Consider the following 27,520-nt stretch of genomic DNA (forward strand, 5'->3'; position numbering starts at 1 on the left):
CTGGTCCGCGTCCGGCTTTCAGCCAAGGCCTGTGGGAAAGCACTGTGATCTACACAATATATAAACATGTAACATATAAAATTGACCCCAAAAAAAGGGAGGAGAAAGAAAAATCCCTAAGCACCAATAGCAGTTCGACTGTACAATTCAAACAAGCAGACCCTGCCGACAGCCCCCCTCCGGCGATTGCTTCGCTGGGGCCCGCCCGCCCCGCAGAGGGACCCCGCCGACAGTCCTCGGCGGCCGGGGCAGGGCTGGGCCCCGGTTCGGCTGCTCAGCTGGCCGTGGGGCGAGCTCTCCCGGCTGAGAAGCGCCCGGGAGCGGCCGTTGCTGCCGGTCCGCGCTTCAGGCGCGAAGCCCCCTCAGCGCTGACAGGGCCGCGCGCCGGCCTTTAACGGCCGGGCTGCTGTGGCGCCCCCTGCCGGTAGCTCGGGGAGCCACCGCCGGCTGAGGTCAGGACGGCTCGGCGGGGCGGTGCTTCCGCGCGGGGCGGGGCGAGGAAGGAGGGGCGGGGCGGCTGAGGGAGACGGCCGCCAGCCGATTGGCTGCTCAGCGCCGGGAGGCGCGCCCGGCGGCCGCAGCGCCCTGTGATAGGCCGGCGGCGGTAAGTGTGGGCGGGCCGCTGCGGCACGGCGCGCCCCTACAGGCTACGGGGTGAGGCGTAGGGCGCGGCGCGCGACGCCATTGGCCGTTTGGCGGCGGCGGGGGGCGGGCCCCGGCGGCAGCGGCCTCCCGGGGCTGGGGTCCGTCTCGGCGGCAGCAGCGGAAGTCTCGCGAGGGAGCGTAGCCGGGATTTGGCGGCTGGCTGCCTCCCTCCTTCTCGCTGGCTGCGAGGAGCTGGTGTTTGTGTGGAAGGGGGAGGAGGAGGAGAAGCGAGAGGAGCCCGAGCCCCACCATCCGCCGAGGGGAGCGGACCGGAGCCCCCTCGCCGCCCGCGGAGGAGCTCTCCCCCCGCCTCGCCCCGCCATGGCCTCGGGAGACACCCTGTACATCGCCACGGACGGCTCGGAGATGCCGGCCGAGATCGTGGAGCTGCACGAGATCGAGGTGGAGACCATCCCGGTGGAGACCATTGAGACCACCGTGGTGGGCGGCGAGGAGGACGAGGAAGAGGAGGACGAGGACGAGTGCTGCGAGGAGTGCGGCCCGCACCACCCGCCCCATCACTACCACCACCACCAGCCCATGATCGCCCTGCAGCCGCTGGTCTCGGACGGCGACCCGAGCGGGGCGGGCGGCGGCGCGGCCGGCGGCGGCGGGGGACAGCTCCATCTGCACCACCACCACCAGGAGGTGATCCTGGTGCAGACCCGCGAGGAGGTGGTCGGGGGAGACGACTCGGACGGACTGCGGGCCGACGACGGCTTCGAGGACCAGATCCTCATCCCGGTGCCGGCCCCCGCCGGGGAGGACGAGTATATCGAGCAGACCCTGGTCACCGTGGCCGCCGCCGGCAGCAAGAGCGGAGGCGGCGGCTCCTCCTCGGCCGGCGGAGGAGGCCGCGTTAAGAAGGGCGGCAGCGGCAAGAAGAGCAGCAAGAAGAGTTACCTGAGCGGGGGAGGCGGCGGCGGGGCCGAGGGCGGCGGCGGCAGGAAATGGGAGCAGAAGCAGGTGCAGATCAAGACCCTGGAGGGGGAGTTCTCGGTCACCATGTGGGCCTCGGGTAAGTGCGCGGCCGGACCCCACCCTCCCCGGGCCCCAGGCCCCGCCGGCGGCTGCCCGGCTCGGCTCGGACAGTTTTGTTTTGAAGGGAGGCCATGTTTTGATGTGTGTGATGGGCGCCGCCATGTTCATCGCCAGGGCAAGTATGGCGGCTCCCCCGAAAAGATGGCGGGGTCTGCGCTGCTGCCGCCGCTGCTCCTGCCCGGCTCCGGCGGGGGGAAGGAAAGATGGCGGCGGTCGCCAAGATGGCGGCGGAGGGGGGTGCGAGAGGGAGGGAGGGCGGCAGCGCGCCGCTGGCTGCCGGACTAGGCCGCAATGGCGTAGTTTCTGCAGCAGGGGGAGGCGGGGTGTGCGGGCGGGCGCAGGGTGCGGGGCGAACCCAGCCTCCTCGCTTCTCCCCCCCGGTCCCCGCCCCGCCGCCGCTGCTGCCGCCGCCGCTCCCCGCCGCTCGCTCCACGCCTGCCCCTCGCCCTTCCCTTCCTTCACTCCCCTGGCCGCCGCCCCCCCGCCGCCCTCTGTCCTCCTTCTCCCCCGTTTCCCTCCCCGGCCGCCACTGCCTTGCCGGCTGCCCGCCGGCCGCTCCTTTCCCTTCCCGCCCCGTCCCCCTTCTGGGCCGCGTTTTAACGCCGAGGGCGGGCGGCGGCCCCGCATCGAGGCGTGTGCTGCGGGCCCCGACCGTTATGTCGGGGGAGGGGGAGAACCGCCCGCCCCAGCGCCGCCCGTTCTCCGGCCATCTGCCCCAAATACCGTTTTACAGCTCGCCCGGTGGGCCCCGGGGCCGCCCGGCAGCGGCTCGCCGCGCTGGCCAGGCGGGGTGTGGGTGGGTCCTCCCCGCCCGAAGCCGGGGGAAGGAGGGGGAGGGGGGGAAGCACCTCTTGGCCCCCGCGGGGGCTCCTCTCGCCGGCCTCGGAGGGGGCGGCCACAAACAACCGGCCCTTCGGAAGTGGCCTTGTCGGGAGCCGGGGTCTGACAGCCCGCACCCGTCCCGGGGAGCGGCGGGGAGAGACGGAGCCAATCTCTGGTTGGCGCTCGGGGAGCGTTCCGCTTTCCCTCGGCTGGGCCTAAAGCTTTAAACAGGCGCAGGGAGTCCGGCTTGTGTGAGACTGTATGTGTTTTTTGAGGAGCTGGTGTTTGGGTTTTGTTTTTTTTTTTTTTGTGGGAGTGTCTCTTAAAGGGAATAAAATCTTGCGAATGTGTTAGAGTATCTGCGGGGCTTGGAATAAAATTGACATGCGCCTGCGCTTCGCACTTACTTTATCTGCCACGATTTTCTGATCCTTCCCTTTAAAATATGGGAGGGAAGAGTGTTTAGTCAGCAAAAAAAGTGTTATTTGTGGCACATTGGGTTTTTAATTAATTTTTTTTTTTTTTTACAACAAATCTGTTGCTGGCAGCTAGGCTCTGTGGTCAAAGTTCTGTTCTAAAGTTACGTAAATGTGGGAGAAAAATGCAGTCAGTTAGTGTGAGTTCATGTAATATTTAAATTGGCGTGTGGTCTTTGAATAGTAGGTTGGTAATCTGTCTTGCATATCATAATTTTTGTGTTCTTTTGATTTTTTTCAAAGAGTTTAGTAAGATAGCAGTACTCTTAAAGCTTCTGACGTAGTTTGAAGTGTTTGCTCTCTGTGATGTTTGTGAATGACCAGTAATTGTTAGAAAGGGCAGTGTTGAAGGAAAAGTGTATTGGATGGCTGAATTCATTTGTCTGGAAAGATGGAAAGAATGGTGATGCTGATTTTTTACTCTCTTTTCAAATATAGGCAATTACTTAGCAAGTTCGACAGAGTATATGACACCTTTGGTATATAGTCGATTGACAGCCCAATGAATCTGATCAAAGTTCCCTGCTTCTTGATGAACAGAAAAGAGTTTAAGACTCTTTAATGAGTTTAACTCATTTAAGAGTTTCCCAATTACTGTTTAGTAGGGTGGGGTTCTATAGGTTTCTGTGTATCCTTGTATGAAACCTGAATAAATCCACTTGCTGAGTTGGTTTTTTTCTTAGAATTGACCATCCAAGAAAGAAAAAAGATAATAGGAACTACTATACTCTCCTGGTCTGTGGAAGCAACCTCAGATAGCTGAATGCAAGTGGATGGATGACTCATGAGCTGGCAGGATACAGGACCTCACTGAGATCAATTGACAATTTCTAGCATGCATTTGCATTCTGGGATTCAGAGTGCCTGATAGGATGCTTCCTTAGAGCTTCTGCATGCCGATTATTACTCAACTGAAGTGAAGCATGTGTATAATCAATACCCTTGATTCTCTTCCCGCATGCACTACTTTTACATCAGGGTAGCCCTATTGATTTCAGTGGTTTTGTTCTTTATGAGCATGACCATGCAAGCTCAGTGGGAATGATAGCCACTTGTAATTTACTGGAGATTGAATTGCATTGCTACATTCAACTCAATTATATCCGTGATGCAGAATACCTATTCTGATTTGACTTTTAATGCCAAAAAAAGCGCCCCCCCCCAAAAAAAAAAAAAAAGGCAAAATTGCAAAATAAATACGCAAATGAAAAGTATTAAAGTTTGACTTTCCCTCCCTGGGTGCATGCGTGCACACACCACCACACACACGCCCCAGCTTAACAGCCCTTGCTAATAACCTGCTCAGTTAAGAGCGGTGTGAAGTTTTACTGAGCCTACTGGGTAGGCTTTTATGCCTCTTACACAGTTTATTGAATGGTATAGAAGTGGTCTGAAGTGGTCAAATGCCAGGGCTTCATTATCTATTTTCTGCAATTTTAGAGGGGGAATAGTTGCCAGAAAAATTCCAAAAGAAGCAAATTGGGGGGGGTGGGGGAACCCAAACAGAACAAACTACTGGCTTGCAAAAGGGCAGTTGTACTAAAATTTCCCTGCAGAATCGAGCATACTTTATTTTGAACAAAGATAGTAGTTTTGCCTCTGTATTTTGACATAATTAAAGACTTGCTTGCACACTGATGTGATTGACTGTGTGGTTTAAACGCTTAGCAAAAAGGTTATCAAAAGATGAATAGTAAATAAGGCCATGCATCAGGATAAAACAATGAGCCCTATATTGCTGTCCTTGGGTATTTGAATTGGGAACAAGGGCACTTTGCTCACCACAGTGTGGGAAGACAATGTGAATTAATTACTTGTTACTGTTTTCTAGTGCTGTTATTTTATAGCTTATACACGGGTGGTACCAAATTTAGCCAGTCATAAGTCTTTGTCCATAAATGAATATAACAAGTCTGGTAGCACCTCTTGAAACGTGGAGAAATAATCTGTGAAATATATAGCAATGTGATAAAACAGGACTGCTCAATCCTTGTCTTGTTACGGGGTTACTTAGAAGTTGCAGTATTGTTGTTGGCAACGGTTTAGACTTACCATAACTTCTCTTATCACCTTGGTATCTATGGTGATATCCAACTTGTGACCTATGATTACTTTAATTAAGTGTTTAGTTTGGAACAGGAATGCTTTGTTCTAGTTCAGATTAGCTTTCCAGATCTTCAGAATGGAATTATTTGCCTTTCTTCATGTGTGAAAATAGGAACTGAACAAAGACATTCTATTTTCTGAAAGGGTTGAAGAAGTGTATATGGTGGATACTTTAATCATGTTCCTATACTGTGTTTTCTCTATACTAATACCTATCCTCGTTATTTTCATTGGGGTATCCTGTAAGGAATTTAAACAATTGTATATAGTTAATGGTGCTTTCCAAGTGGGATGCCCCAATTTGTACTAGGAAAATTGTTTTTATGAAGTGGAATTTATTTGTGCCTTTGCTAGATTCAGCTTTAATTATTCTCTTTAGTGACTGACTCTAGGTTGGGTAAACAATAGTGGTGGGGGAGAGGAAGGATCATTAGAAATCTCTTTGTCAGATCGCGCTTGCAAATCTGATTCTTAGATGCAGGAGCATTTGGGAAGGTGGTGCTGAAATGCTGGCTCCAACAAATGCTGGGATTTCAAGCAGCTGGGGCTTAATTTTGAGGGGGAGAAATGTATTAGTGCAACTGCATTTCCTTCTAGGTAATGACTCTTGATTCTGTCAACACCTGAAATAGATGTTGACTTAAACTATTTTTATCATGGATGGTCTGCAAGCTTTGGGCTGAAATAGCACAACCAAACTAAACATTGCCTACAAATGTTAAACTGCTCAAGTATCTTATTCCTAGATATATGGAAAGACAAAGATGCAGAAGTTGTGTGTTTGGTTGGAACATGAGTCTTGATAATCTAGGAAGCCTGTGCAGTGGACCCGTATTTGGAAACTCAAGGGGTTTATGTTGGGTTTCTAGAAGGTTCTTCAAAACCTCTTAAAAAACCCCACCTTCTAATGTCTTAAAATAAGAGGTTCTCATTTGACTTTGTCAGATTGCAGGGGTGAGAAAAATAACAATCTGCTGTCTGACTAGTTGTCTGACATAGTATAAATGATAGATGAGTCGTTTAGTTCAGTTGTGGGCCTGTATGGACAAAATTCTTTATGATGACAGATAGGTAATGAGCTGCTTCTATGAAAATTTTTCATAACAGCAGCAGAAAGTGATTGTCAGGTTCCTTTAAAATACCAAGATGATGATCTGTTTCTGACTTCGATTAAGGCAATGATATGGGTTTTTGGTATCCATAAGCATTGAGTCTGCCCTGATGTTTTTGCTAGTGAACCTTAGAGGATGAGGTAGATATTTTCCTGCAGCAGTTTTAAATATCTTTTCAGTTTTGAAAGTAAAATACACAACTGTGCTTAAGTTGCCTCTTTGCCCATGTCTTCAAATTAGAATTCTCTAACTTTCTGTTGGATCTTTCCCTGCAAGGTCCATGTCACTTGTATGCTGATGATTCAGAAGGTCATAGTGCTTCAGCACAATGTCTCACAAGTGTTGAAGTCAGATGATGACTACTGATAGAAGCGGTGGTTTTGTCAGTTCATGTCTCAGTAGTGTGAAATAAGAGATGGGTGACGCGGGGAAAGAAGAAGCTGTTCTCCATCTGTGTGCAAGGCACATCAGAGGGAAAGTAACCTAGCAGCCGATTAGGTTGAAAAATGACATACTGTGCAAATGGAATTTAACATTCAGAAGTGTCTGCTAAATAACTGTATTATTTAACAAGCTAATTACAGTTCTTTGCTTCCAAACATGACCAATGAACTAATTTGCCTGAGGAGATTGCAATGTGGTAGCAATAACCAAGCTGTTACCACAGTGCCTTGGTACTGCACAGTTGCCGAATGCATCCTTTATCATGCAATTGCATTTCAGCTGTTCCTAAAAACAAATGTATTTAACCATGTGATCATAAAAAGAAAATTGAAGCTTAAATTATGTTCATCCTTTTAGTTAGTAAGCAGAATGTCTTTAAATGTGGTACCTTGGGGAGGAAGCTATAGGATTAGGTTTCACTGCCTTGCTACCAAGTGTACCTTCTGAGTTCCCTTTTGCACTCCTGATTTTCCACGGGGGGGAAAACTAATTGAATAACAATATGTCCTCCCTGCTCTGTAACAGAGGAGGAGGGTGGCTTGGAGAATTAAGGATCTAGAAGTGGAGTACAACAGCTGAAATCGAGAACAACTGAGGCAGAAATACTGATAGGCCTTCTTGGTCTGAGAGTTAAGGGGGTCATCTTATAAATACTATTCTAGAACTACATGAAATAAAGTCTTGGGAAACAGATTGTACCGTGTTTTGTCATTGATCTGTTACATGGAATCTGCAGTTACTAGTTTTATCCCAGTAATCTGCTTCCTACTGCAGTTGGTACTTGGGCTTGGTACTCTTAAAACTTCTGGTTATTTCACCAGTAGAAATACGTTTTAAGTGGTAGTCAAAAGATATGGCTGGCTAAAATACTGAACTTTCACTGATTTTAGTAAAAAATGTTGTTTGATGTACTTGCTTTGAAGTGCAGAAGTAAATCCAGTTCAAGATGTGTATTGCCTGTGTAGAGAGAGAAGTGCAGATGGAGGGACATTGAACATGGAGATTTGTATGGGTATGTCCTAAACAGGTACATAGAACAACCCAATTTAGACTAAGTATCTATCTTAATGTAATTGGGCACGGAGGGATGGGGGGGTGGGGAGTATCTGTGGCGTCCCTAACAAATCAGTATTTTTGCAGCTTTATAAGACAAATAAATACTGAGCATAGCTATTACAGTGACTGGTAGTGCATGTTTTTGTGAAGATAAAGTGGTTAACTAATCGACATGCATTCACATCTTCAGTATCTTTCAGAAGACGGGACTAAAATTATGTTCGAGTTCCTTACAGAAAGCTGCACTAGATCTATAAAAATAATGCTAAATACACACTGAAGCAGCATGCCTTATATTTGAGTACGCTGTACTGTCAAGTGTTTTAAGGGACAAAACAAAGCAGGTGAGATAGTATATATTAGTTAATTTCCTTTTCCTGACTGGCTCCCTGGCTCTGTCCATATTTAGCTTGCATGGGTGGCATCCAGATTAGCTTGGCATGGGCATAAGCTGCATGGAGTTGCCATGCCTTATTCGTACTGTGCTTTTCCAGAGCTGTCACCAGAATTTCAGGGTTGTGTCTCTGTGTTTTGCTTTGCTTTGGATGCAGTGTGTTTGATTTTCTGATGCTTTGTGAGAGGGAAAAGGGGGAAACAATTGGATGTAGAGGGCACCAGGACTTGCTTGAAGGCAGAAAACATCAAGCAGTCCAATGTGCCCTGTTTGCAGTGAGAATATTAGTTAACTTCTCAGCCTGAGTGAAAGTTTGCTTGGACTTTACCCTCCAAACTTTGAGCTATCTAGTCCAGGTTGGTAGGGCATTGCAAATAAACTTGTGATAAATCTGTGCATAGGGGACATAAGTGAAGTTCTTCCAAACTTCTTCCAAAAAAGCGTGTGGGGTTTTTTGTTTTGTTTTCTCAATGAGAAATGACACTGTCATAGGATGGTCTGAATACTAAAAAGCTACTGAAGTCTGCTGCTGCTTTTGAAAAAGTATCTGACTTTTGGTGTGAACCAGGTCTTCTACCTTGGAGGATGTTAGGCTGACAAAACACTTTCAGATAAATGTTTTATATGGTGTTGGTTTAGTCTGTTCTGCTTCAAATTAGTTTTTAAAACTGCAGGTATGTGCTGCTGTAGAGATAGGTTTTTTTTGGTATAGGAAAATCTGATTTTTTTTATTATTATTTTTTATTTTTCACATAACTGCCAATATATTAAGGGATACTCTCTCTCATTTTCTACTGTACCAAAGCAATATGTTCGTGGTTTTTCCTGTTTTACTCCAGTATCCTGTAGAATTGATTTCTGTTGGCATCCTTTCGGGAAGGCACTGAAGGCGACTTTCAGTTTGGCCCTCCAATAGCAAGAAAGCATTGTAGGAGCCTTTACGCTAGGGAAGGAAAGAAGAGCTTACAGAACGTATACTAAATTTCCCTGTTGACTCATGCATCTGGTCTGAGGCAGGAAATGAAAAATTGTTTCTGTTCTGAATGTCATCAAAAAGTCAAACTGGAAGTTCTGGGTCACTCGTGATATGGCTACATTGAAGGCAGCTGATCTCATTCTAGTCTGCAGCGTGGAAGAGGCATCACTTTTAGTGTTCTAGAAGTTCAGTGCTCTTCTGAGCTTCATCATGTCTTTTCTGTCTGTGTAGGCATTGCTAATTATCTTTACTCAAGCTTTGCTCTTTAGAAGAACAAATTGTTGCCAAATTGGAGGTTTATTGACTTGAATTTGTAACTCCTGCAGGTGCTGTGAAACTTACCATATAATCCTTGCTTAAGGTAAATTCAGTTGCTTTCTTTAAAGCACTGGTAAAGACTGAATGGTAGTGTGGTGAATGGAAAACTAGATTAGAATTTTAAAAATGTCCAAATAGTCATTTTTTTAGTTTATTCCCGGTTTAATGCTACAGATAGTATTTTTTTTTTTATTAACACTCCTGTCTTTGCAGTGTTGGAGTCTATTTTCCTCTTTCACCGTGGAACATACACATGAACTGCTATTTGATCTGGTAGATCAGATTAAACCTCAAACTAGCAGTAACATTTCTAGAAATAGCTCAGTGGCAAACATTAGAAGCAGGCATTACAAATTGAATAGAAATTTGTCCTTAGTATATTTCTTTTATTTGCATATGTCTTTTCCTCTCTTTCCTAACTGAAGTTACTGAGTGATGTTACTTCCTGTGTTTCTGTTTAATTTGGGGGGGGGGGGGGGGGAAGAAAAACGTGGCCTCATTTGTTTTCTGCCTTAAGGTTTGGGGGTTTGGGCTTTTTTGTTTAAATTGGGGAAATAACTATTTCTGTCCTACCACCTTGTATTTCCATTCCTTAAACACTACCCATAACACTAACCTTGCTGATATTTTTGTAAATACTTTGACTTTGCAAGTCCCTTGCGTATAAAGTGATTTGTAGACTCTCCTCCCCATACACAGGGTAGGAGAAGTAGTGTAGTGGCAAGTTTATTAACATTTAGTTCTGAGTAGTTACAATCATATATACGCCTGTTTTCCTAGGTGTATTGGAGGGTGGAAAATAGGCTTGGTGCTGGTGTGAGTACTGCACTGAGGAATATAGGTGGATGTTTCTGTCTTTTGCGTCACTCTGGTTTCTGGTATAAAATAGCAAGAGGAGAGAAAAAACATTGTGTCTTGGCATATTCTGAGGTCTGAATGTGAGTAGCATCAACAGCAGGTCTTCCATCTGATTTCTGCGCAGTCCTTGAGTACAAATCCATAGGAGGAGCTCTAGAGCAGATAAAATAGCAGTATCTTAGCTGGTGTTCGTGCAGATCAGAGGTCTGAATGATCCCTATCTGCTGTTTATATAGTGCAGTGGGAAAGAGCTTAGGCTGGCCTCTGCCACGGAAGAAACCCCTTGGGGTGGAGGCACGCTGTTTAGTTTTTTACTTTCTTTTAGACTGTCTGCAAGTGTTGAAAAACTTCTAGTTTTATGGGCAGGTGCTGAAGCCCATTAGCAGTTATTTTTAAATTTCCTGTCCCTCCTCGACATTTCTGTTGGAGGTCAAGGAAGTGTGAAGACTCTGAAGTAAAGATCAGTAGTCCTAACGTCTTACGGTAAGTATCTGCCACTCCTCTGATAGGCTTGCTTGGTTACTGACTGCTGGTGAGATCCACAGGGGGTATGGTGGAGGTTTGTCCTGAAAAGAGGTTAAGGAAATTAAATATTTAGGCATTGTTTTAGGAATACTGCATTATCTCTCAAATGCAGCCAGCATTCATAGGATTGTTCCACTTATTTCCTTATTTGTTTGTGTTCAAATAGATACGCGACCTCTGCTTTTTTTCCTCACCCACGGTGTTCTTTCTGTGTTCTTCATGCTGTAACTGGATGGATGTCTTTTTGCTCCTTACAATTAGTGTGGAAATCTGGAAGTGCAGTGTATACTTTCAGGTGTACATCAATAGTGAATTTGTACTGAGATGCAGCCTAATAACTTACATGCTGTTTTGATCTTTAGTATGTATTGAATTCAGTATTTTGTGTATTTCAGATGATAAAAAAGATATTGACCATGAAACAGTGGTGGAAGAGCAGATCATTGGAGAGAATTCTCCTCCAGATTACTCAGAGTACATGACAGGGAAGAAACTTCCTCCTGGTGGAATACCTGGCATTGACCTCTCAGACCCCAAACAACTGGCTGAATTTGCTAGGTAAGTAGGAAGAAAGGATTTTCAAAGTAAAATCTTTTTCTCTTCACTGGTTTAGTTATGAAACTGTTAGGCAAAGTAAATGATAGGTTTAGTTTGGCTTATTGTTCCATTTAATCATTTTCTAAAACAAGGGACTTAATTCTCAACAGAGTAGCTGATACCATGATAAAATAACTGGGGTTTATATTCAGCAGTGACTTCTTGTCTTTAATTCTTGTTGGGTAAGACAGGACCTAAATACATTGATAGACTGCATCTTTGACGTGACATGACAGAACATATCTTTCCTGTGAGTAGCCTTAGATTTTTCAGCACCAAAGGATAAGTGAAATGCTGCATTCAGGTTGTTCAGTACCGGAAAGCTAGACTACAGTATTCTGTTTGTAAAGCCGCTTACTATTCTTTTTCACCTGCTTCTTCTTAAGCTGTAGGTCTTAAACTTCTTTTTTTTTAATGGAGCCATGTGTCTTGCACTTTTAAGTGCCAGTGATAATTGCAGTTTCACAACTGATAACTATACTGCTTGGATTTTCCTCTAGTGAATCAGAATTGGAGCTCGTTTGCATATCAATACGTTGACCTGAGTTACAAGGTGACTTTTACTTTCAAATAGAGGTGAAGTGACGGGAGCTCGGTTCTACCGAGGTGTCGTGTGTCTCTCCCCCCCGCACCCCCCGCCTCCGCAGAGTCCCTGGCTCTGCTGCCGAGCGGCCACCAGAGGGCAGCCGTGAGGTCACCAGAGAACTGCACTTGGGCACCTAGAAGCTGTGACGTGAGGGTGGCCTTTGCAGCATTTACTTGCTCCCCTTCTTTGTGTGCGTGTGCTTGTAATTACTAAAGGAGTGCTTCTCCACTCAGTGCATGGGCAGTATTAATGCTGGTGTCTCCAAATATTTGAGCACAACTGTTAGCTTCCTGCAGCTGCAATGATCAGTTTTTCTTACGTTGAAAGCGAAACATATGTATGAAGCTACACTCACTTTCATTATTTTCATAATTTTTCAGTTACCAGCTGGCTATTCTTCAGAGTTCAGGTGTGCAATTCTGATACTTGGAGCAGATGGATGGTCACGTGTTATTACTCTTACTTACTGGGTCAGCTAATAGAGGGAGTAGTGTGCACTTTTTTTTTTTTACCGTTGGGTTTTTCAGCTAGTTGCTAGATGGCAGGGACTGTTGACACATGTTCTGGTCTGGCTTCTTGGTTAGTTGGTTCTTGGTGTCCAGTGTGTACCTCTACTCTTGCTTCACCTTTTTGGTCTTGCTGCTCTTTACAAGCTTTTTCTGTTACTCTTCAGTGCGTTTGTGCCAGAGGATTGCCAGCACAGCCTCATCCCGTAGTTATTTTCAGTAAAGCCATTGTACTATGGATTTTGAAGGCTGCTAGTAAGATAGTTTTGCAGGGCTTGCTCCCTGCTTCAGGCTATCTGATCTGGAAATGTATAAAAACACATCATGAAGAACTGAAAACAAGGTTTTATATAAAGTAGTAGGTGGTTCTAGCTATTGATACTATTGTTATTTGTTTTACTTTGTTGAAAAAATGATTGTGTTTTCCTCTGAGACCTGCTGAAAGCTTAATACAGTTGTTCTTTTTTTGTGAAAGCAGATGTTTAGGTGATACTCTGAGTGTACATAGTGTTCTAATTCTAAAACATTACTTAGACATTTCTGCTCATCACATGCTTAGAATGGTATTCTCAGTTATTTTAAAACACGCTGAAACCTTTGATTCTGTTAAATGTTTAAGTACTGAATAGCTATCTTTTGTTAGGAAGTTTAAATAGTTTCTCATGGGGTATTTTCCATGCAGATATTGAGTATTTTTCTCCAGATTGGTTTGAATACTTGAAATGGTTGCCAGGATTTGGGCTTCTTGAAATGACCAGATCGTTTCTAGCAGATCTGTCTGCATATTTCTTAATATTGTAAAATGTACTGCACCTTTGGGTTTTAGTTAGTTTTCTGTTGCGAAAGTAGTGGCAACTGGCAGTAATTTAAAATTACCACTTTTTATTCATGATAGAACATTCTAGGAAGTTCTAGGGCTAGAATTCGTAGCAAATGATGGAAAGATGGAGTTCTGTGTGTACAGTCTCTTTTCTGTTAATATATTTCTGTACAGCAGATAAAATGTAATCCACTTCAGTCAGAAGACAAATACATGGTGGTAGAGTAAGCAACTTGAGGGGACATCACCTTTAGCAATATCCCCAAGTTGCCCAAAACCTACGAAGAATTTTTCTGATAGCGTAATTGTAGATAAGTGAAAATTTAAAGCATCTTCTGTTTTAAGAAAGTCTTTTTGATTTCTTGGTCAGAATCGATGACCATCTAGCTTTCCTACTCATGCCTTTAAAAAAAAGAAAAAGAGGAAAATGAAAAAGAAAATGGTGTTAGTTGTATGTTAGATCTTAAATGATTGTGTATAGAGGTGTATTAGAGTTTGAATATTGCTTTTTAAAGTCTTGGTCCTCTCGCAGTATATCGTGTTGAAGAGACTCCTTTTAGCCAATAACATGAATTCACGCATTGGTATCTACAAACCCATTTTTATACTGATCAGTTGTCTTGTTGATCTAGGTAGCTGTGTGCAGTATCTCTAGAAAACTTGCAGGGCAACTTGGGAGAAAAAACTGAGCAGACATGTGCTGGAATTGGGTTTGGAGGTCCTAGGAATACAGTTGCTCATGCTAAAAGAACATGTTTATTTCGTGTAAAGTTCTGTGAAAGTTTCAAGCATTGCTGGTTGCTTTACAGTTCAGAATTTTGAAGTTCTCAGTAGCTGTATTATGGAAACTTTGAGCGGAACATGAAGTTGAAACTGTTAACTTCTAAACTTATTAAGTCACATCACGTGTTGTGAGTAACGTTTTGAATAACAAATTCGTATTCTGATGACTTGAAAAAAAAATTATGCACAGGCCACGTGAACTGGCTAGTAAAACTGTCTGCTAAATGTATTTTATGCAGTTGGGAGCAAGTTGTTTTGGGTTGCCTTCCTGTTTTCATTAAGGTAGTTGGAAGAATCTCACTATACATTTGTAGAAATAAGCTACTCAAAACCGGACTAGATTAACTGTTTATAACTCTGCAGCTTATTTTGATTAAGGATAAATTGGCTAAGACACTTGCATCGATTCATAATAAAAAAATAATTAAAACTGTAGGAATTCAGCATCTGCAGTGGACACCACTACTGCTCAGCAGCTAGGTGGCATTAGCAGAGCGAGCAGTTACAGTGTCTCTTGTGATACAGTTGTCTTTCGCCACTTTTTTTATTGCATTTGTCGTTGAGTCATGGAGCAGGAATCAGGATCCCTTAACTGGAACTCTTACAGCTTTTCCTGGAAATGCTTTTCTAAAACTATTGAAAACTGTGAATAAACAGGCTGTGTCAGAACATTAAGATGTGTTCGGTAATGCATAGACGCATGACCGTAAATTATACCTGGTTGTGTAATTTATCACCTTCTACAAGTTATTTGGTTCGATTGTAGGGCTCATGCATTTTTTCTAGCACACTTTAAAAATGCTATAAAAAAAAAAGAAATTGTGGTTTTCTCTTAGGCAATCATATCAGAATGTGGAACGTTAGTTGTGAATGATCTGCTCAGAAAGAAGTAAAACCTAATAAATTACCACTTTCCCATTTGATACCTTTGACTGGGACACTGGAAATCCCTTCAAGTGAAATAAAATGTTTCATCCAAGTCTAAATTGATGATAAGTAATTCTGTAGTTAGCTGTGAAGAAGTCATAACTGCTTGGTAATAAAAGCTTGGGGAAGTAGCAGACATATTTCTACTTGGCGCATATGGCACCTTCCCTCAAACAAAGCCACTAAAAAGGATATCCCTGATTGTCTTCTCCCTCCCTCTTGCCGTCCAGACAGATACATGACTGAACTGGCTAAAGACAGCAGAAGAGATACATCAGTAAAACAAATAAGAGGGGAATACGCTACAGCTGGGAAATTGGCACAGTAATGGTTCCTAGTGGTAAAAACTCTATGGCTTTATCTTAGTACCTTTTCTGAAGGAGAGCCATGGTGAGGACTGCCCACCCTTTCTATCCGCTTTCCAAAATGGATAGAAAACAAAGAAGAGGAAATTGCATTGAAGTTTGAAATCGGACACCCTTCTTAGAAGTGACAAAGCACTCTGGTCACCTAGGTTTATGACTTAGGCCTCTTTATAAGGTATACACTTCTGTACTGGTTTTGTTCTTGTTACAGAGAAGCTTAAAGGGCAGTAAATTGACAATTGCTTTACCCAAAGTGGTTTTTTTGGGGGAGTGAAAATCTCGTGCTCTGTACCATGCTGCAAAGGTCACTTCCCCTGTTTAGACAGATGATAGTCTTCATAACTGGAACAAAATGAGTAATTATTTTTTGCCAGAGTGAAAGAAAACTTTTTCTTTTTATGGCATTTTCCTACCTACCTGTGACTGGAGCATGGTAAGACACTGGCTGTGGGCTCTTTCGTTGTAGATAGATTCCTCGGACACCTTGCGCCACTCCCCTTTTGTCTATTTATCCAAAAGCTAGTCTAGCGAGTTCTAGGAGTCTTTAGTACAAAGGAATTATTTCAGCAGTGTGGGGCCATGACATTCATGTTATTTCTGCCTCAGCAGGGCAGTACGAGGGGAATGGCAGAGGGAGGAAACGGATCAGAAGTGGCAGTGACACTGCTGACAGAATAACTTCCTCCTCTTCTATCTGTTGTTAGGGATGTGGTCATCAGCACAGGTGAATATCACTGCTGGTCATCAGAAACCCCTAGGATGTATCAGAGGAGTTGCCTGAGAGAGAGTAATGCTGTTTAGGTTAGATTTACATATAGAGGGAGAAGGAAGGATGTGAGAACACAGAAGTTTAACAGAGGCAAAAAAGGGAGATGACAGAACAAAGAGGAAAGTCTACACTTATTTGTCTTTTGACTTAAGGATTTCCTTTATTCCTAGCCTTAACACTGTTTATGTGGCTAGCTTTTAAAATTGTATCTATTTACAGGACAATAATAGGTTGTGGAGATTGACAGAGGTTTGGGGTGGGGATTGGTTCTGTCAAGGTACAGTTCTTTCAGTTCAGCTGTGTAGATGAAAGGAGGCAGTTAGCTGTTACTTTCTGATACTGCACAGTGACAGAGTTGCTTTCTTTATTTTGAGGAACTGAGTGGTTTAATACCTGTGATTCCACTCAATCTTCTTTATGCATGGATAAGAGAGTGTGCTTTTATGGAGCTCATTCTGTGAAGATATTGGGTTGCACACCTTCCTGCTCCCTCTGCTGTCCCCAATTCCCTCCTTCCGCCCCTCCAATACAAGTTAACAGATTTAGCCTTCAATCGCAGCGTCCCAGTGCCTTGATCCAAAAGGTACACTTTCCCGTTTTTCGCAGTTAGCTAGCCTGCAGTTGCAGGCCCATGGCCCATCTGAACTCACTGCAGAAACGAAAATTCTGGTCTTGCCATGTAAATTGACTTTCTGCAAAGGCAGCCATTTCAGAAGTATTAGCGTGTGTGTCTGTAGCTGTTTTAAGTACTGGTATGTGTTAGAGATCTGTTTTTGGTTAATGTTTCAGGCTAAGAAAACTTGGACGGAGCTGGTAGAGATGCTCTACTGGGTGGGAGCCAAAAGTCTAACCACCAGCAAGAGCTACCTGCAACAGTGTAATTAAGATCAACAGCCCAAGTTCTAGTCTGGTCTCCTTTTGCAGAAAGTTAATTTTAAAGTAAGACCAAAATCTTTTTTTTTCTAATACATTTGAATATGTAAGTCTTTAAATTCTTCTTTCAGTGATTGTCCCATACGGATTCTACAGAACAAGATGACACTTTGGACAAAATGATCTGTTGTAGCTGTGCCCGTGGTGTATGTACCCTCATGCTTTTAAAAATCCAAGTGTACAAGGGGCCCAGCAGCATCTTGCTGCCTGTGGCACTGAGGCATAACCTGGACACTGTTTGCTGCCTCTTCTGTTGTCTGCTTCTGTTTTCCTGAATAGCTTGGTTGCCTGTGGAATGTCGTGCGTATACACAGTCTTGTTCTGCATTTTAAGCTTAAAGTGCACGCTTTCCATACTCCCACAAGAAATAAAAAAAAATCTGCACCTTTGTTAGCTAATAAACTTTTTTATAATTTTGTAGTCAGTAGGGACTAAGTGTTCTTACATTCAAGTTTACTGCTGGGCTGATACACCTCACTTCAGAAACAAACCCTGAAAATGAAAAAGTCAGTTTACTCCAGAGTGGACGCTCATAATGTGACGTGCCTGCTCAGACACGGAACTGAAAAATGTAGGGTGTGTGTTGAAGCTCCAGTCTGTCCCGTGTCTGACCTCCCAGTTAGCTGTGGTTGGTTCCTCAAGCTTCTTGACAACACTGATCTAGCAGCTTCCTGACTACACTGGCCAGGGTATTCTCCCTCTCGCTCGACTTCAGCAGCCTGTTACAGGTGATGCTGTTGCAGCATTTCTTTCTCAAAGATTGACTTAATACCAGAGACAAGACACAAGAGTTACAAGTTTGATTTAACACAACATCAATGGGGTCTTAGGCCAAGTTTAAAAAAAAAAATAAAAATTGCAGTCACTGCCCACTAAAGCTATTTACCACATCTCTTGTTAGTGATTCCTTTTCTGTCTGGTCTCTCCCTTTACAGGTGGTCGGTTAAGGCATCAGAACAATAGTGGTTTTAATCATTCTGATGATGTCACGGACACAGATCTTGGGCCTAGGAGTTTTTTGCATTGTTTTGGGCTGGGGGAATGACTCAGTCAATGTTAACAAGTTGATAGAGTTAGAAGTAAAGGCGGTGGTTTTGACACCGGTTTTGTCCCCTAAGGTTGTTTTGTTCTCTAATGGCATTAAACCATGGTGATATGTTCTCTCATGTCCTGTCTTGTCAAAGCATTCTTCTGTGCATCCATTGTGGCATAACAGACGCTCATTTCTGTGCTTTTTCTTTTTGTAAAAATCACAGAGATATGATAAGGAGAAGCCCATGCAAAGGGTAGTTGAAAGCTTTCTGTAGAGGTACTGCAAGAAAGCTTTTGTGTGTGTGTGTTTTACTGTAGCCTCAGTACCTGTAGTACTATCAGTCTAGAATGTCACTGGGGAGTGTAGTCAGTCAGTTAATCCCAGTCACTTTTTTGGATTTTGGTATTTAATACTTAAAGAGGCTGCGTAAACTAAACACAGCACAATCATTCTGTATTCCAACTGGATGATATAAATTAAATCTAATGAATAAGGTCATCTAAATTGCTCTGTAGTCTTGGAAAAAGAAAAGCTATCGGGAAGATTAAGGTAATAAAGAGGCTGGTCTACAGGAACAGATACAGTTTGCTGTGTTCAGGATGTTTCTGCCCTTAAATTGATGAAATGTTTAGGTATGTTGCTGGCGATGGTGCGAGAGGAGTTTTGTCAACACAAATACCTCACACCCATCTTCTAGGCGCTGTTAGTGTCTATAAATGAGGGGACTGTTGGATATGATCCTCTCCAGCTTCCATATTCTTGTCACATCTGTGTTTTTAACCATGCAGGAGACTGCATTGTTCTTCAGTTTTAGCACTGTACGTATTCAGTGTAGTCGGGAGATGCTGAGCCAGCAGGAGTTTCCTAAGTGTCCACTCAAAGAAAAGAACAAATGCAGCTTCTAAATCCTTGGGTTTTAATGTTGTGGCTGTGAAGTGGCTAACTGTCAAGTGCTTTAGTCCCTATGTGATCACTCAGACTATCTGATCTGGTCGCTCAGTCTGCAATGCTGAGAGGAGTCAGATTGTTTGAGGGACAAATGATAGCCTACAGAGCCATAGGAGACTTCTCCCATCACATATGACTCTACTGGCAGATGTAAGAAGATTTTCCTGGATCCAGTTTTCAGGACTTCTCTGGGAGGTTTTTCATTGCTCTTGCTTTAATTCAGCCTCCCAAATCCTTCCATTGCTGTCTTCTGTCACCTGTCTACATGAAGGAGGCAGGTGAAACAGTGAATTTCAGCCTTACATGTGGGAATGCGGCAGTGACAAAGGAGACAAAAGGGGAAACAAATGCTTGTGTGGTCGAATTGGAGGGATTTTAACTTATTTTCCCTACAGCTCTTGGAAATTGTTTTGAATGTTAAGAAGTTTTTTGGGGCTGTTTAGTCATTCTCAGATGAATTATTAAAAATGCATTTAAAAAAGTACATGTGTGCCGCACTGTTCCCCCAACCATGTTCTTCCATATCTGTTTCCAGGAACTGAACTCATAGGGATTAAAACTGTCTTGGATAGCAACAGACTCCTCTCCTAAGAATAGGGATTCTAATAATTCTAATTCTTTTGTTAAATTCAAGCCACTCAGATCTGTTTTATTGAAACTAGAGAGTACACCAGAAAACCTTTTGTTTAATTTATAGATGTGGTATGATATGTAGCTACCTCGTCATACAAAACTATCTGGTACCATATTACCAGGACAAGTCATTCAGGAACTCACATAAACACACTAGCTCCCCTGCTACAACAAAGTTTTGGAATGCACAAAATCTCACTGCTTAGATAACTGAATTTCCAGCTGTATGAGGTGCTTGTATTTACACCTACTTACCCCCACCATAAGGTAGAGATAAGCCATTTCTTTTTGATTTTTTTAAAGACGGCACTACAGGTTTGAGAAATAAAGATAGGTGAAAGTGCAGTGCGTTTTCCTGCAATAGTGTCCACACAGCTGACTCTTCTCTGGCATTCAGACAGGTGGTTGTTACAGCAGGACTGTTCTAACATTGTTTTATACTGGGAGTCTTTGAAACACATAACACATGCAAGCAATAGTTTGCTGGACTCCTTTTGTAGTTGATGGAGATTAAGTGCGCTCATAGCAGTGAAGATCCCTATCAGTGATCAAGAGTAAATAGATGATTGCTTGTCAGTTGCCAAGAGTGCAATCCATGTGTACAAGAGCTAAAAGTAAGAATAAATGCAATTTCTGTGGTTATAATGGGTGCCTAACGCTGACTGTTTGGATTCCACAACTTGCCTGCCTTCCTTGCTTCTGTAGAGTTTTCTTCTGAAGTCTTGTGTGGTGAAAATACTGAAGAATGATGGAGGCTACTCTGTCCTTCATGTCCTGGTATAGGGATGGAGAGGAAGTGAAGATCAATAGGCCACATGGGTACTGGCACAACAAAAATGGAATTTTCAGATAAAACCTCCTGATTACAATTAGTGTAAGTCAGAAAAAATCCCTCTACTTCCACATATTCAAAGGACTAGGAAGGTAGTATTAAATTATGTCTTTTTATATCCAAATTATTTATATCCAAATTTATATCCAAATATCCAAATTATGTCTAAATTAAATGCAGAATGTCTTATTCTGCATTTGATAGGTCCTTCTGAAAGAGCTGAATTTTCCACATGCCAAATTATGCTGTTAATATTATTATGAAGGTTTTGAAAATATTGAACTGAATACTACTGATGCACATAATACTAGCGAATAAATGCACGCGTTATGGTAGGGGATAAGAGCTGTCTGTGATACTTTTTACTAACGTGTTGGTTTTGGGTTTTTTTTGTCTTTAAGAATGAAACCAAGAAAAATTAAAGAAGATGATGCTCCACGAACGATAGCTTGTCCACACAAAGTAAGTGAACTGCTCAGCTTCTGACTAATAGTAATTTGTAGACCAGAATTTTGTGTCGATGTTTTCTCTTGAAAATGAATAACTAAAATATCTCTACTTTTAATGGACTACACTGCGTTAACTGTATTTTAGTTATCATTCTTTAGAGGCTTCTTTAAAAACCTTTCACCGAATAATATATTATTCCCCTTCCTTGTCTTAAGGTTAGTGCATCCCTAATCTTCTGGTAACCATGATGCACAGTCCCTAACATGCTGGTTTTACTGTTGTGATTTCCTGCCACTCAAGAATACATACTTGAAAGAATGTTCTGAGAGCTGTTCAAAGTACGTTCCTAAGATCTATATATCCTCTGCTTGGAAACTATGACAGATTTGGAGTCTAGATCAGGAATCAGCAATTTATGGTGCAGATGCCAAAGTCAGCATTTTTAGAAGACTCTGAATTACATTCCACAAAACTGGAAGGTGCATCATCTTGAAAGAGAGAGAGGCATCTTGGAGATATGATTCTGATCCACTGGTAGCGGGGAAGCCTCTGTCTTGAATAAATGTTGCCAGTCACCTAGATTGGTAACATCTAGCTTTACTGCATTATCCAGCTTTTGTAGAGCTTCTGTTAGCTGACTTAGTCTGTAATGAAAAAGGACAAATACAATCTTGCTGGCTTCTGGTCTAGATAAGTGTGAGCCTAAGCAAATAATGAGGGCAGATAGCTAATAGTACACATCAGAGAGCATGAATAGAAGGCCTCTCTCTGAGAGCCAGAGTCTTAAGGAATTTGTTGAATTCCTCTTTGTGATTTTATTGATTTCCAGTTCTTCACGTTCTACAAGGTCATGTTTTTATTGTATAGTATGTGGAGATGCGGGAACAGTTACTCCTTACAATACAGAGGAACGCTGCCTTCATTTCTTTGATTTGCTTTTTCATGGCCTCAACTTCATCTGAACAGGGGGGAAAAAAGAATATTCTGTCTTTCTATTTTCTCTCTTCTAGTGTTTCTAGGCTTTGTGCATTTATGACTTCAATTTAGAAAAGAAAAATATTGCAGAAGATAGAACTGCTCCTGTCAGAGGCAAGCAGGCTTTGAAATAAATGCAAAAAAAAGTGGATGGTATGGTTATTTTGGTGCCACTTTGCCCCACCCAGTTCTGTTGCGTGCAATTAATGGTGCCACAACACTACTTCAATCAGCCAAAGAAATTCTAGTGCCTGAAGAGAGAACTCTTCTTGAAGGTGGTATTTCCGCCTTTTTTAAGAAATAAAGCATATTTAAATGGGGTTATTAGTTTTGAAAAAAGTTATTTCCAAAGAGGAAGCCTGTGGAATTTAAGATTAGCAATTGAATGTTCCTTTAGATTCCGTTGTTGAATTTTACGTCTCATGATACAGTGATGTTGGTAGACTAAGTTTTATTTAAGTTAGACTAGTTTTATTTAGGTTGTTTAAACAGCATCACTTGGAGTACAGATAGAATTTACGGTTGTTAAGAGGATTCTGTGAGAAGAGGATTCCATGAGGGATTTTGAACCTTGAAGGAAGACATTTATAAAACATATGATAGATGTCTATTGATTGTTGCTAAAAGGTGACAAAAATATATACAAAGATTAGGTAGAGAGAGCCCCAAGTCGCTGCTGGCTTAAGTGTACTCTGGAATCAAAAGTAGTATTCCTTTATTGATGCAGCAGGGAGCCCAGATTAAGATTTACGATGCTGTACCTGAGTTAATGTGAGTAGCTTTTGCTTTTAGGTTGAGTTGGCACTAACTTATAGAGATTCTCCTACTTTATTTAGTATCACTTTATAGGTTTAAACTGTGGAAGCAGTGGCAGTCTCTTTATATCTCAGGGTGGTAGTGATCAATCTGCTGCTGCCAGTTTGGACAAGGTAGTTTCTGTAAGCTCTCACATGCTAGAAATCCTTTTGCTCCATTTCTTCTCAGGAATGAGAAGGAAGTGGACAGAATGTTGGAAGATGGAGTGGTGCACATACAAATTGGTACTAGAATAATCTGTGGTATATTAGAGACTATATAGTATATTGTAGTACTCAGAATATAGCACACTGAAGAATATACCATAGGTATCCGTGAATTATCATTCTGTCTTTTTTGTTTTGGGTTGTGTTTGTTTTGTTTTGTTTTTTTTCCACTGAAACTGTAACTGCTTTTGTTTGGTTTATTCAGCTGCATCTTCTCCATGATACTGTCCTGTTACTCATTTTACTGCATTTGGTTCATGATACTAAGTGAGGAGAGGGTTTTGGGGTTTTTTGTTTGGGATTGGGTTTTTTGGTTGGTTGGTTTTTTGTCAACTTTTCAAATGATTGGTTTTCTTGGTATTGCTTTTTTTTTTTTTTAAATAAATGTAAGGTGTCTCATTTTCAGAGCCAACTTTTAGGAAAATATTCAGGATATAAAAGCATTTTTATCTGCTACAGTACAAGTATTTAAACCTTCTTTATCAGAACTAGCTTATCTACTAATTGAGTTTCCCCTCTTCTTTTTAAGGGCTGCACAAAGATGTTCAGGGACAACTCTGCCATGAGGAAGCACCTGCACACTCATGGCCCTCGAGTACACGTATGTGCAGAATGTGGCAAGGCTTTTGTGGAGAGCTCGAAACTAAAGCGACATCAGCTAGTTCATACTGGAGAGAAACCCTTTCAGGTATTGTTAACCTCCAGACATAAGTACCACAATTCATTTGGTAAACGTGTAGACTGTAACTGTAACCTAGCTTCCATATGACTTTGGGGTTACTATGTCTTTTTCTGAAATCAGATGAGGCACTGAATGATCACCCTAAAAATTGGAAGTACCCTGAAACTAATTCGGCTATCATTTAACTATTTCCGTGGGCTTTTTTTTTTTTAAGAAATTAGCAAATTATATATATATATATATATATATACATCTGCCAAAATATGATGTAAAGTTACCTGCTTTAAAAATGAAGTCTGCAGTTACTACTGAGTGAGGAAAATGTCTCTTTCTCCTCATTATCTTTTCAACTGAGTATGTGTGGACAACTGAGATTCAGGGCTGTTTGCTCAGTTGACTCATGATACTAATTTTCAGTAGTGGGTATTAAATCAGTTTTTAGCAAAATGATGGTAGTCACTGAATCTCTTTCCGTTCATATCAAGTCACGTGAGCTTCTGCCACCAGAGGTCCCCTGCCTACTTCCTATGATACTCCTTATAAATCTTCTTTACAGGTATTCATAGTCTTGAGCATATCTGTGTTCTCCAGTACATGTTTAAGATACGTATTTTCTGTTGACTTTTTAAAAATAAATTATTTCAGAAACTTGATTTGCAGTCCTGAGGCATTCACTTATGTGTGTATGCTGGATCTGCTGTGTGGTAAATATGAGTATTTACTGCTAAATGTGCTGCCCTTTGTATTCCAAGCCCATCTTAAAAGTAAAGCTGGTAAAATGAGCAAATTATCACTGAAAGGAGGAAATTCTGACCTGAAACATTATTTCTGTTTTCTAGTGCAGCATAGCAAAGTACTGTTTTAGATGCAGAGAAAGGTGTTTTTAGTGAAAGCGTTTGCTTGCAAGCTGTAAGTTATTTCCCTCTGTGAAAACAGATATACTACTGTGGTAGAACAACCTGAAGTGCTCATTTTATTTTTAATGCAGTTTACAAGTGATGTCCACAGCTTCACCTACAATAACCTTCAGCATCTAGCTTCATGTTTGTGCAGTCTAGTGATTTAAAGAAGAGTATTGTTTTAATCAATGATTGAAATGAGTGCTATTTCATTAGCTAATGGAGTATGTCTTTTCCTTTCAACAGTGTACGTTTGAAGGATGTGGAAAGCGTTTTTCACTGGACTTCAATTTACGCACACATGTGCGAATTCATACTGGCGACAGGCCCTATGTTTGCCCATTTGACGGCTGCAATAAGAAGTTTGCGCAATCAACTAACCTGAAATCTCACATCTTAACACACGCTAAGGCCAAAAACAACCAGTGAAAGTTGGAAGAGAAAGTTCTTGAACTCAAAGCATCTTACAGGAGTATGAATTGGAAATAAATATGCCTCCCCTTTGTATATTGTTTCTAGGAAAGAATTTTAAAAAAGAACCCTACAAACCTAAAGGACGTGTTTTGATAAGTAGTAAATAAAAAGCAAAAAAAAAAAAAACCAACAAAAAAAACTTTAAGGTGACGTTGCTAAGATGCTCTACCTTGCTCTGTAATCCCGTTTCAAGAACACGGTGTTTTGTAAAGTGTGGCCCCAACCGGAGGGGTCAGTTCATGAACTTGCATCAAAAAAGACAATTCTTTATACAACAGTGCTAAAATTGGACTTCTTTTCACATTCTTATAAATATGAAGCTCACCTGTTGCTTACAATTTTTTTAATTTTGTATTCCAAGTGTGCATATTGTACACTTTTTGGGGATATGCGTAGTAATGCTATGTGTGATTTTTCTGGAGGGTGATAACTTGCTTGCGGTAGATTTTCTTTAAAAGAATGGGCAGTTACATGCATACTTCAAAAGTATTTTCCTGTAAAGAAAAAAAAAGTTATATAGGTTTTGTTTGCTATCTTAATTTTGGTTGTATTCTTTGATGTTAACACATTTTGTATAATTGTATCGTATAGCTGTAATGAAATCATGTAGTATCAAATATTAGATGTGATTTAATAGTGTTAATCAATTTAAACCCATTTTAGTCACTTTTTTTGGAGAAATACTGCCAGATGCTGATGTTCAGTGTAATTTCTTTGCCTGTTCAGTTACGGAAAGTGGTGCTCAGTTGTAGAATGTATTGTACAGGCACTGACCTTTTATTAACACCTGATAATATGTACATCCCATGTAATAGAAAGGGCAACAATAAAACAGTGGTCCTAAAGAAAGAATATGGCAGAAAATGATCTGTAAGCACAGTCTATTTTTTTTTTTGTTGTTGTTGTCCAGAGCAATCCTCGTTCCTCTTGACCTCCCAGAAATTGGAAGCTAAATAAACTCAAGTTTCCTTTACTTTGCATTCAATTGCAATGATTTGTGATGAAATCAGATAATGCCACATCAGGTGGTTTACCTAAATAAAATTGGTGACTCTAATTCTGGTTTTGAGTGACCTAGACTTCCATTAACTGGAACGGTGGATTTGGAGACTTGGCAGTGTAGTGGGCAGTTTTCAGTGTGCCTGGACAGCAATTAGGTAAAACAGTACAGTAAATAGCTAAATGGACACCTTTGTTTAGTCAGGGTAAGGAATCTCTGAGGTTTAAATGCAATAACAATAGAAAGTCGGGGAATGGTAGGGTTTAAGTGGTTGTACCAGGGGAAAAAAAAAAAAGAAAATTGTTTTTTTTTTTTCTTTTGGCTAACTTGTCTGACTGAGTACCATGATGACAATTCTTGGAACTTCACCGGACACCTTTTACTTCAAAACAGGAACTGAAGAGTTCTCAGAGCACTTGATGGAGTTTTGATGGTCTAGATAAAAGTGGTCACTACTCACTTGTTCAAGTGTTCAAAGAAGTTTGCAGATACTATAGTAAAATGTGATGGATTAATAAACATAAGAATATGCACAGAAATGCATAAATATTACTTCTTAGAGGGATGTGACATATTTTATTATAGTAAAAACTGTTGTTAATCTTTTTCTGAATTCTGTTCTTACAAGGTTCTTCATATTTTTCATTGCTAATACCGTAAAAACTTACTTTTGAGTCCAGTTTTGGTGGCAGTGGAGAAAAGCATGGGTAATAACAAAACTACACTTAAGAGCAAGGGAATTTTCACCTGTACATAAGTTAATCTGAACACTGCAAGCCCTAGTCTGAGGTTGTTAGGGGTAGAAAGAAAAATGGGGCATTTAATTGTAAAGTATGCATTAGAATTTTGGCAGTATTTTTTTTTTTAATATAAGCAGTTCTTGAACAGGACAGTATACTGAAACTTGTATAGTTATAGTTAAATTAAATTCTGTGTACAGTTAAATTAGTGTCTATTCTTTTTGGAAGGAAATAAAATCAGTTCAGTCTAGTTCTAATTGACCCTACATTTTTTTTTTTCTTAAACAGTATATATGACGCTGTTAGGCTTGCGCAGAAGTTTGCTTTCCTGTGTCATAAAGTGGTACCTGTTTTATTGAATTGCAAGGTAAAGAGATTCCTCGATGGTGTCAGTACTTCATCCTTGAACGTACATTTGAGACAAAAGTATTTATGTTAAATACTGATTTGAGGATTAACTGGAAACTGAAACTTGTATTGCCCCTAGTTATATGTATCTGGTGATGGAGAGAGATCTGAAAAATTTTCATCTAGGCCTCAAATCAGTAGCGTTCGATACACTCCTGAGTGTAAGTAGCAGCACTGAGTGGCATGAAAGATCTGGCTTTGTATCTAGTTAATTACATATTGGGTATGAATAAATACTTGCATTGAGCAGCTTCTGTAAGTCATTTAAAGTATAACTGGCGCATCTTGTTCTTAAAACATCAAGCTTAGTTGATTCCAGAGTTCTTACGGATTTTCAGTGAAGAACTTGCAGGCTTTGAGAATAG

General features: G+C 41.8%; 2 protein-coding genes across 4 annotated transcripts in view; one reads left to right on the forward strand and one right to left on the reverse strand.

Annotated features, from left to right (window-relative positions):
- Positions 1-2,740, reverse strand: part of DEGS2 (delta 4-desaturase, sphingolipid 2) — a 36,333-nt gene extending 33,593 nt beyond the window's left edge. Inside the window, exon 1 of one of the 2 annotated variants that reach the window (XM_054197760.1) lies at positions 2,535-2,740. The gene's annotated coding sequence lies outside the window, so the exon portion shown is untranslated. Of the gene's footprint in view, positions 1-2,409; positions 2,497-2,534 lie in introns of those variants that run through there. The other variant, XM_054197761.1, reaches the window with a different exon arrangement.
- YY1 (YY1 transcription factor) lies at positions 725-25,859 on the forward strand. 2 transcript variants are annotated; one of them, XM_054197753.1, is made up of 6 exons: positions 725-1,663; positions 11,169-11,331; positions 20,907-20,967; positions 23,482-23,640; positions 24,120-24,190; positions 24,780-25,859. In XM_054197753.1, the coding sequence occupies exons 1-6, from the start codon at positions 967-969 to the stop codon at positions 24,916-24,918; spliced, it is 1,290 nt and encodes a 429-aa protein (XP_054053728.1). In that variant the 5' UTR covers positions 725-966; the 3' UTR covers positions 24,919-25,859. The 2 variants fall into 2 exon arrangements, with proteins under 2 accessions (XP_054053728.1, XP_054053729.1); XM_054197754.1 differs by lacking the exon at positions 24,120-24,190 and having other exon boundaries at positions 731-1,663.
- Positions 25,860-27,520: the final 1,661 nt, after the last annotated feature.

The sequence above is a fragment of the Rissa tridactyla genome, chromosome 4, assembly GCF_028500815.1.
Source record: "Rissa tridactyla isolate bRisTri1 chromosome 4, bRisTri1.patW.cur.20221130, whole genome shotgun sequence".
In the NCBI taxonomy this organism is placed as follows: Eukaryota; Metazoa; Chordata; class Aves; order Charadriiformes; family Laridae; genus Rissa; species Rissa tridactyla.

Bases quoted from the DNA above. Each gene is read 5' to 3' on its own strand.
- YY1 (XM_054197753.1), top strand. From the start codon at position 967: ATGGCCTCGGGAGACACCCTGTACATCGCCACGGACGGCTCGGAGATG. The intron at 20,968-23,481 runs GTAAGTGAACTG...CTTCTTTTTAAG, and splicing joins CGATAGCTTGTCCACACAAA to GGCTGCACAAAGATGTTCAG. The intron at 24,191-24,779 runs GTATTCATAGTC...TCCTTTCAACAG, and splicing joins CTTATAAATCTTCTTTACAG to TGTACGTTTGAAGGATGTGG.